Here is a 10,846-nt window from a genome sequence, read left to right on the forward strand (position 1 = left end):
CACGTTTCATTACTAACCTCCTCGCTCAGAGACATCCAGGTCTCAAACAAGGTAATAACGTACCAACACAGGATTCAGGCGATCTAACCGTGACACACTTTATTTAGAGGCGCCTTTCAAAGATCCCAGGATGCCTTTTAGAATTCAGAGAATTTCTACTTTTAAAACTTTCTGATTATTTTTCAAATATCTTTTTAAATGTCGACTTTTAAACATTGTGACTTTTTGTCTCCCATTTTCTTTCTGTTTGCTTTCCTTTTTAAACTTCAGATTTATTTTCCAAATTTGGACTTTTTACAATTTCCGACTATTTCTTCAAACGACCAACAGTTATATTTATTCTGGAGAAAACAGACAATGTTTTTTATTCCTTTAAATGACTATAGATGATCTATATATAGATCAGTACAGATCTATGTTTGCTTTCTTCCTGCGTCTCGGGGAGGGACGTCTATGCAACAATTAAGTCACGTTTTCAGCACGAGGACAACTCGCGTGTAATTCGACGCAGAGACACAAACAGTGGAGGGGGGAGAGAGGCGCTGTTGTAGCTGGAGACACAGTCCCTCCTTTGAGTCTGAGTCAGCTACAGATGGCAGTATTAGGCTAGGCTCTCTCTGTGCTGGAGACAAAGTGCTGTCTAGCTTCAAACACTACGTCAAATCTGAAGGAGCATTTGGAGTCGCAGCACGGCACCGTCAGACTACAGAGCAGGACCCCCCAGGTGGAGCGAAAGCAGAGCACTGCCACTAAAGCAGGAGGCCCCCCACCACCCAAACAACCAAAACTGGTGCAAAACCAGTGGGGGGGGGGGAGTTGATGATGGACTCATTCTGATGTTGAAGCTGGGGGGCTGTTGTCGGCAGCTGCTGAACGTAACTAATAAAGTAACTTGTAATCTAACTTAGTTACTTTTAAAATAAAGTCATCAGTAAAGTAACTAAGTTATTGAAGGAGTAATCAGATTACTTTTTAAAGGTAACTGCTCCCAGGCCAGCGTGGAAATATAGTCCCTCCACCTGCTCCTGGGTCTGCCCCTCCGTCTCCTCCCAGGTGCCCGAACCCCCTCAGCTTCTCCTCTAAACGCCAAGGAGCAGCGGTTCTACTCCAAGTCCCTCCCCAGGACTGACCTCTGCTTACCCGAAGGGATCTTGTTCTTTGAAGAATCGATTCAGAAAATACAAATATTTCTACGTCTAAAGGTTCCTCTTGTTTTCCATCATAAAGTTCAGATGGAATTGAAAACAGATTTTTCTTTGGTTTGAAAGTCCGTCAAACATCTGACATAAAAACACGTTAATGTGAAGTCCAGAAGCAGCAGGTTCCACATGTTGGTGTCTGAGGAGGTCCAGCCTGACAGGTGAGTCCGGGTGAGTCCGGAGGTCTCCAGGAGCATGCAGGAGTCCATCTGGTTCAGTGTGTGCCGACAGGTGTTTGCAGATTTGAACAAGCAGGTGTGTTCAGGTGGGTATCCAAGATGTGTGTCAAGATGTCCAGAGGTGTTCAAGTGTGTGTGTGATCAGGGCTGTCAGGTGCATTCAGTTGTGTGTGTTCAGGGCTGTCAGGTGCATTCAGGTGTGTGTGTGTGTGTGTCTGCGTTCAGGGCTGTCAGGTGCATTCAGGTGTGTGTGTGTGTCTGCGTTCAGGGCTGTCAGGTGCGTCCCCTCAGCACTGCGTCTCCTTGCTGTGGATCTGGTTCTGTCTCTTCAGTTTGAACGTCGCGTTGTTCCTCGTCAGATCCTCGTAGGAGCGCTGCCCACCCCCCGGCCTCCCAAACGGCTGCGAGTCGAGGTTTGAGTCCTCCTCGATGGTGGCCATGCGGGGGCCGTCCTGAGGGGGGGGGTCCTGGGGCCGGGGGGGGTGCTAGCTTGCTGGGGGCCGGATGCCTGGAAGCGCAGCCCAGCGGAGGAGCTGCCGGACGGGGGTTTGAAGATCCGGACGGACGCAGACTCCAGGCTGCTCAGCAGCTCGGCATTCTGGGAAAAATGTTGACACAGTTAGCATCAGGTAGCATCAGTTAGCATCAGGTAGCATCAGTTAGCATCAGGTAGCATCAGTGAGCATCAGTTGTGCTAATTACCATATGAAGACAATAGTTTAAATGTCTTGTCAGATCTGGACAGTTCTGGACTGGTTCTGGGGGTTATTGAGGAAGCTGAATCCATTTGTGACATTTTCAGGATCATTGATGTCAGTTTGAACCAGTAAGAGGTCACATCTGTTCTCTCTGTGGACTGATTCTGATTCATTTTGTGTCCATTTGGAAGATTTAGGAGCCTTTGGATTGGACAGACGCTTATTGATTTGAAGAATTGTCCTCATTAGAGGTGAGCATGTTCATCTGGGGCTCTCTGTGTCCAATGTGTGCACGTTTTACTCACACTAGGGAAGAACAGGGACTTGGTTGTCTGTTCGTATTGTTTGTCCAGCTTCTTGTCCTGAAAAAAAAAAGAAAGTGATCAGGCAAACGCTACAAGGAACCTGGATCCACAGTCCTTTCTCCTTTTGACAGTTCCCAGTGTTTGATGGAGGAAATGTGTGTGTGTGTGTGTGTGTGTGTGTGTGTGTGTGTGTGTGTGTGTGTGTGTGTGTGTGTGTGTGTGTGTGTGTGTGTGTGTGTGTGTGTGTGTGTGTGTGTGTGTGTGTGTGGAGAGTTCAGAGAGAGCGACGCACCATGCAGTGAACCAGGACGCTGAATGGAGCCCAGAGCAGCAGAGAGAACGCCACCACGGAGCCCACGATGTTATCTGCCAGGAACTTCCCCAGCGTGTTGATGTCCAGCTTATCGATGAAGTCCCAGAGACGCTCCACCACGTCCTGCACCTGCTTCATGCACTTCCCCTGCGCACACACACACACACACACACACACACACACACACACACACACACACACACACACACACACACACACACACAGTAACTCACTGACACCCAGAGATTCTGTTGCACTAACATCTGCAATCATCTAAAGATCAGGGACGATTAGAGCTGCAACGACTACTCGAACAGTGAGATCGAGGACAGAGAGTGGATAAATACTAAACGACAAAGAAATGCAAAACAACCGGAAGAAACCCCAACAGCGATAAATGTAAGGATAGATCAGAAGCTGAAGGAGAAGCAAAAGAGCACAGAGTGAAGGGAGAGGCGCTCACCGCTCCGTCGCAGAAGCCCACGGTGCACGGTTTGCCTTTCCGCAGGAACAGGAAGCTGCCGGCGGCGTCCTGGTAGGGAGCGCAGACCCCGGCTCTGCTGCGGCAGCAAACTCTGCAGGAGGAGTTGGTTTCTACAAACAGAGGCAACTTTTATACCCCAATGTCTGGTGTAGTATTAGTACTGCAGTATGAGTATTAGTACTGCAGTATGAGTACTGCAGCATGAGTATTAGTACTGCAGCATGAGTATTAGTACCACAGCATGAGTATTAGTACTACAGTATGAGTATTAGTACTACAGTATGAGTATAAGTACTGCAGTATGAGTATTAATACTGCAGTATTAGTATGAGTACTGCAGTATGAGTATTAGTATGAGTATAAGTACTGCAGTATGAGTATTAGTACTGCAGTAGGAGTATTAGTATGAGTGTAAGTACTGCAGTATTAGTACTGGAGTATGAGTATTAGTACTGCAGTATGAGTATAAGTACTGCAGTATTAGTATAAGTACTACAGTATGAGTATTAGCATGAGTATTAGTACTGCAGTATGAGTATAAGTACTGCAGTATGAGTATTAGTATGAGTATAAGTACTGCAGTATGAGTATTAATACTGCAGTATTAGTATGAGTATAAGTACTGCAGTACAAGTATTAGTACTGGAGTATGAGTATTAATACTGCAGTAGGAGTATAAGTACTGCAGTATTAGTATGAGTATAAGTACTGCAGTATGAGTATTAGTACTGCAGTATGAGCATGAGTATTAGTACTGCAGTATGAGTATAAGTACTGCAGTATGAGTATTAGTATGAGTATAAGTACTGCAGTATGAGTATTAATACTGCAGTACGAGTATGAGTATAAGTAATGCAGTATGAGTATTAGTATGAGTATAAGTACTGCAGTATGAGTATTAATATGAGTGTAAGTACTGCAGTATAAGTATTAGTACTGGAGTATGAGTATTAGTACTGCAGTATGAGTATAAGTACTGCAGTATGAGTATTAGTATGAGTATAAGTACTGCAGTATGAGTATTAATACTGCAGTATGAGTATAAGTAATGCAGTATGAGTATTAGTATGAGTATAAGTACTGCAGTATGAGTATTAATATGAGTGTAAGTACTGCAGTATAAGTATTAGTACTGCAGTATGAGTATAAGTACTGCAGTATGAGTATTAGTATGAGTATAAGTACTGCAGTATGAGTATTAATACTGCAGTATGAGTATTAGTATGAGTATAAGTAATGCAGTATGAGTATTAGTATGAGTAAAAGTACTGCAGTATGAGTATTAGTATGAGTATAAGTAATGCAGTATGAGTATTAGTATGAGTATAAGTACTGCAGTATGAGTATTAATACTGCAGTATGAGTATTAGTATGAGTATAAGTAATGCAGTATGAGTATTAATACTGCAGTATTAGTATGAGTATAAGTACTGCAGTATGAGTATTAATACTGCAGTATTAATATGAGTATAAGTACTGCAGTATGAGTATTAGAACTACAGTATGAGTATTAGTATGAGTATAAGTAATGCAGTATGAGTATTAGTATGAGTATAAGTACTGCAGTATGAGTATTAGTACTGCAGTATGAGTATTAGTATGAGTATAAGTACTGCAGTATGAGTATTAGTATGAGTATAAGTAATGCAGTATGAGTATTAGTATGAGTATAAGTACTGCAGTATGAGTATTAATACTGCAGTATGAGTATAAGTACTGCAGTATGAGTATTAGTATGAGTATAAGTACTGCAGTATGAGTATTAGTATGAGTATAAGTACTGCAGTATGAGTATTAGTATGAGTATAAGTAATGCAGTATGAGTATTAGTATGAGTATAAGTACTGCAGTATGAGTATTAATACTGCAGTATGAGTATTAGTATGAGTATAAGTAATGCAGTATGAGTATTAATACTGCAGTATTAGTATGAGTATAAGTACTGCAGTATGAGTATTAATACTGCAGTATGAGTATTAGTACTGCAGTATGAGTATTAGTATGAGTATAAGTACTGCAGTATGAGTATTAGTATGAGTATAAGTAATGCAGTATGAGTATTAGTATGAGTATAAGTACTGCAGTATGAGTATTAATACTGCAGTATGAGTATTAGTATGAGTATAAGTAATGCAGTATGAGTATTAATACTGCAGTATTAGTATGAGTATAAGTACTGCAGTATGAGTATAAGTACTGCAGTATGAGTATTAGTATGAGTATAAGTACTGCAGTATGAGTATTAGTATGAGTATAAGTAATGCAGTATGAGTATTAGTATGAGTATAAGTACTGCAGTATGAGTATTAATACTGCAGTATGAGTATTAGTATGAGTATAAGTACTACAGTATGAGTAATAAGTACTGCAGTATGAGTATTAGTATGAGTATAAGTACTGCAGTATGAGTATTAGTATGAGTATAAGTAATGCAGTATGAGTATTAGTATGAGTATAAGTACTGCAGTATGAGTATTAATACTGCAGTATGAGTATTAGTATGAGTATAAGTAATGCAGTATGAGTATTAATACTGCAGTATTAGTATGAGTATAAGTACTGCAGTATGAGTATTAATACTGCAGTATGAGTATTAGTACTGCAGTATGAGTATAAGTAATGCAGTATGAGTATTAGTATGAGTATAAGTAATGCAGTATGAGTATTAGTATGAGTATAAGTACTGCAGTATGAGTATTAGTACTGCAGTATGAGTATTAGAACTACAGTATGAGTATAAGTACTGCAGTATGAGTATAAGTAATGCAGTATGAGTATTAGTATGAGTATTAGTACTGCAGTATGAGTATTAGAACTACAGTATGAGTATTAGTATGAGTATAAGTAATGCAGTATGAGTATAAGTAATGCAGTATGAGTATTAGTATGAGTATTAGTACTGGAGTATGAGTATTAGAACTACAGTATTAGTATGAGTATAAGTAATGCAGTATGAGTATTAGTATGAGTATAAGTACTGCAGTATGAGTATAAGTAATGCAGTATGAGTATTAGTATGAGTATAAGTACTGCAGTATGAGTATTAATACTGCAGTATGAGTATTAGTATGAGTATAAGTAATGCAGTATGAGTATAAGTATGCAGTATGAGTATAAGTACTGCAGTATGAGTAATTAATTACTGCAGTATGAGTATGAGTATAAGTACTGCAGTATGAGTATTAGAACTACAGTATGAGTATTAGTATGAGTATAAGTAATGCAGTATGAGTATTAGAACTACAGTATGAGTATTAGTATGAGTATAAGTAATGCAGTATGAGTATAAGTAATGCAGTATGAGTATTAGTATGAGTATTAGTACTGCAGTATGAGTATTAGAACTACAGTATTAGTATGAGTATAAGTAATGCAGTATGAGTATAAGTAATGCAGTATGAGTATTAGTATGAGTATAAGTACTGCAGTATGAGTTATAAGTAATGCAGTATGAGTATTAGTATGAGTATAAGTACTGCAGTATGAGTATTAATACTGCAGTATGAGTATGAGTATAAGTACTGCAGTATGAGTATTAGAACTACAGTATGAGTATTAGTATGAGTATAAGTAATGCAGTATTAGTATGAGTATAAGTACTGCAGTATGAGTATTAGTATGAGTATAAGTAATGCAGTATTAGTATGAGTATAAGTACTGCAGTATGAGTATGAGTATAAGTACTGCAGTATGAGTATTAGTATGAGTATAAGTACTGCAGTATGAGTATTAATACTGCAGTATGAGTATTAGTATGAGTATAGTAATGCAGTATGAGTATTAATACTGCAGTATTAGTATGAGTATAAGTACTGCAGTATTAGTATGAGTATAAGTAATGCAGTATGAGTATTAGTATGAGTTAAGTACTGCAGTATGAGTATAAGTACTGCAGTATGAGTATTAGTATGAGTATAAGTAATGCAGTATGAGTATAAGTTAATGCAGTATGAGTATTAGTATAAGTACTGCAGTATGAGTATAAGTACTGCAGTATGAGTATTAGTATGAGTATAAGTAATGCAGTATGAGTATAAGTACTGCAGTATGAGTATTAATACTGCAGTATGAGTATAAGTACTGCAGTATGAGTATTAGAACTACAGTATGAGTATTAGTATGAGTATAAGTAATGCAGTATGAGTATAAGTAATGCAGTATGAGTATTAGTATGAGTATTAGTACTGCAGTATGAGTATTAGAACTACAGTATTAGTATGAGTATAATATGGGGTATGGGGTATTTAATTAAAGCAGTATGAGTTTTTGTTGGGGTAAAGTACGCATATGAGTATAAGTATGCGTATGAGATTAAATAGAGTATAAGTACTGCGTATGTATTAATACTGCCAGTAGGAGTAGAGGTATAAGTACGGGGTATGAGTATTAGAACTACAGTATGAGTATTAGTAAGAAAGTATGCAGATTAGTAGAGTAAAGTACTTGCAGTAGAGTAAATTTGTATGTATAAGTAATGCAGTAATAGTATGATATAGTAAGCAGAAAGAGTATTAGTATGGTATAAGTAACTGCAGTATGAGTAAAATTTAAAACTGCAGTCATGGAAATAATTAAGTAGAGTAAAGTAATGCACAGTATGAGTATTAATACGCAGTAATAGTATGAGTATAATACTGCCCGTATGAGTATAGTATGAGTAAAAATGCAGTATGAGATTTGTTGAGTATAAGTACTGCAGGTTTTAGTAGTAAAGTATGCAGTAGAGTATTAGATAGTTTAAAGTACTGCAGTATTTAGTATAAGTATGCAGTATGAGTATTAGTATGAGTATAAGAAATGCATATGGTATTAGGAACTAAGTATAGATTAGTAGGGGGAGGAATGTATGAGGGATTTTAGTATGAGTATAAGGTACTGCAGTGCAGGGGATAATTAGTTGAGTAAAGTTAAGCAGTATTGTATGGGATAATACTGCAGTAGAATTAGTATGATATAAGTAAGCAGTATGAGTATTTAGTTTTGGGAAAAATACTGCAGTATGAGTTTTATGCAGTATGATATTAGTATGAGTATAAGAAAGCGTATGAGTATTAATCGGAGTATTATATGATTAAAAATACTGCAGTATGAGTATTGTTGATATATAATGCAGTATGAGTATTAGTATGGATAAGTACTGCATAGATATGTCTGCAGTATGAGTATTGATGAGTATAAAACGCGTTAGATTTACTGCAGTAGAGTAAAAGATATATAAGTAATGCAGTTTGATATTTTATGAGTATAAGTACTGCGGTTGAGTATTAAACTGCAGTATGAGTATAAGAAAAGCAGTATATATAATACGCAGTATTAGTATATAAAAAAGTACTGCAGTATGAGTATTAAAATGCAGATGATATTAGTATGAGTAAGTATTAGAACTACGAGGGGTTTAGTATGATATAAGACTGCGTATTTATAGTATAAGTACGCCCATTGATTAATAAGCAGTATGAGTATAAGTACTGCAGTATGATAAAAGAAATAAAAACCTTAGGGAAATTAATAAAAAAAAAAAAAATGAGTATAAGTACGCAGTATGGTAAAGTATGCATAATATAAATACGGCTATGGGTATAAGTACGCAGTAGATAAAGTACTGCAGATAGTATAATAGGTGGGGGGGGGGGGGGGGGGTTGGGGTTGGTTTTGGGGGGGGTTTGGGGGGTGGGGTTTTTGGGGGGGTTTGTAGCGTATGGTATAAAACGGGAATATGATTAAAAAGATGCATTGGGGGTAAGTACTCATAACTGCGGGGATTGTAAAAGTACGCATATGAGTATAAGTTTCTGCAAGGGAAAGTATGCAGTATGAGTAAAGTAAAGCAGTAAAGGGGATAATACGCATATGGGTATAAAATACTGCGTATGTATAAGTAATGCAGATGAGAAAGTACGCAGTAGAGTATAAGTCTGCAGTATGGGTATTTGTTCAGGGCAGGGTGACTGCGGGCTGCAGAAGGAACATTGTAAAAACTGGCAAAAGGGAACAAAACCGTTTTTTTTGGGGATTTTCCGGGGGGGGCAGCCCGCGTTTCCCCGACCCAAAAACCTCGTTGTCCCGGAAAAATCGAACCCCAAAACAGCTTTGACCCTGGCTTTCCTTTGACCCGACTCCTTTTGACCCCGAACTGACCTTTGACCCTAAGCTGACCTTTGACCCTGAGCTGACCTGTGCAGTATGAATGTCCTTTGCAGGTGGCGTCGATGGGCTCCTGGCAGACTTCCCCCCTGGCCTCGAACCGCAGTTGTTACAGCAGGCAGAGTTCCTGTCACTGCACACAGAGAGGGGGTCAGAGGGGGTCACAGGGGGTCACAGGAGGTCAGGGAGTGGGGAAAGGGGCGGGGCTACAGGTGCTCCTCTCACCTGCACTGGGCTCCAGGTGTCAGTTTGCACTCGGCGGTGCAGCAGTGGTCCAAGTGGATGTGCAGCAGCCCGGGGTCGCACTCCTCTCCCTGCTCCACCCGGGAGTTCCCGCAGACGTTGATGTTCCTCAGCCTGAAGCAGGACGGAGCTTTGGCCCTCAGGCGCTTCACGATGGAGCGCCTGCTGCAGTCAGAGAACATCTGAACCGGGACACATACCGTACTCAGTACTGGACCTGAGTAGTACTCAAGTACTGGACCTGAGTAGTACTCAAGTACCGGACCTGAGTACTCCTACTCAAGTACCAGACCGGAGTACTTCTCCTCCTCCTGGAGAACCACAGTTACTGCACCTTGTTGTTGGCGTGATCCCCGCTCACGGCGATGGGGTACATGACATACTTCCCCCCCTGGTCCTCGCGGGGGGGCGCAGGACGGGATGTTGTCCGGGTCGTGCTCCGCTCCAAAGTTATGGCCGAGCTCGTGGGTCGTTACCAAGTCTGCTTCCTGTTGGGGTAAAGGAAACTTCTGGAGCGAGGACACGTGGATACCAGGGGGGGGGGGGGGGGGCAGGGACCACCACAGAAAGAGCACATCCCTGCAGCGCTGAGACTGACCTTAGTGAGGATGGTCTTCCCGTAGTTCTTGGTGCTGGTCAGGCCCGTGTTCAGGTAGATCGCTCGCTGCTCGTTGGGAGACGAGGGGCAGACTGGAGGGCAGGGACACCGTTATCATTTTCAATCGTTGTGTTTTAATATTTCTGGAGTTTGGACTCGTCTCTACCTTTGGAGCAGAGTCCTCCGGGGATGTCAGGTTTGGACGGAGCCACGTAGGCCAGACCCAGAGTTCCCTCATCAAAGTCCTGGTAGGTGAAGAGGTGACCAAGCAGACGTTGGAGGCTTTCTCTGCGATGTCCACACTGAACTGCTGCAGGGGACAGACCAGCAGCCAGTCAGAGCAGGGACCAGACCAGCAGCCAGTCAGAGCAGGGACCAGACCAGCAGCCAGTCAGAGCAGAAACCAGACCAGCAGCCAGTCAGAGCAGGGACCAGACCAGCAGCCAGTCAGAGCAGGGACCAGACCAGCAGCCAGTCAGAGCAGGGACCAGACCAGCAGCCAGTCAGAGCAGAAACCAGACCAGCAGCCAGTCAGAGCAGGGACCAGACCAGCAGCCAGTCAGAGTAGGGACCAACCACAGCCAGTCAGAGCAGGGACCAGACCAGCAGCCAGTCAGAGCAGGGACGCAGACCACAGCCAGTCAGAGCAGGACCAGACCAGCAGCCAGTCAGAGCAGGGACCA

At 41.3% G+C, this 10,846-nt stretch overlaps 1 protein-coding gene across 1 annotated transcript in view; it reads right to left on the reverse strand.

Moving 5' to 3' along the window:
* Positions 1–73: 73 nt before the first annotated feature.
* Positions 74–10,846, reverse strand: part of adam17b (ADAM metallopeptidase domain 17b) — a 19,509-nt gene continuing 8,736 nt past the window's right edge. The window contains 13 exon segments of the mRNA XM_063902611.1: positions 74–1,850; positions 1,853–1,976; positions 2,382–2,438; positions 2,674–2,841; positions 3,158–3,288; positions 9,317–9,424; positions 9,427–9,455; positions 9,548–9,747; positions 9,900–9,971; positions 9,973–10,053; positions 10,164–10,255; positions 10,330–10,428; positions 10,431–10,473. Coding sequence (XP_063758681.1) covers positions 1,666–1,850; positions 1,853–1,976; positions 2,382–2,438; positions 2,674–2,841; positions 3,158–3,288; positions 9,317–9,424; positions 9,427–9,455; positions 9,548–9,747; positions 9,900–9,971; positions 9,973–10,053; positions 10,164–10,255; positions 10,330–10,428; positions 10,431–10,473 — 1,389 coding nt within the window. The 3' untranslated portion in view covers positions 74–1,665.

Source organism: Eleginops maclovinus, chromosome 15, assembly GCF_036324505.1.
Source record: "Eleginops maclovinus isolate JMC-PN-2008 ecotype Puerto Natales chromosome 15, JC_Emac_rtc_rv5, whole genome shotgun sequence".
NCBI lineage: Eukaryota > Metazoa > Chordata > Actinopteri > Perciformes > Eleginopidae > Eleginops > Eleginops maclovinus.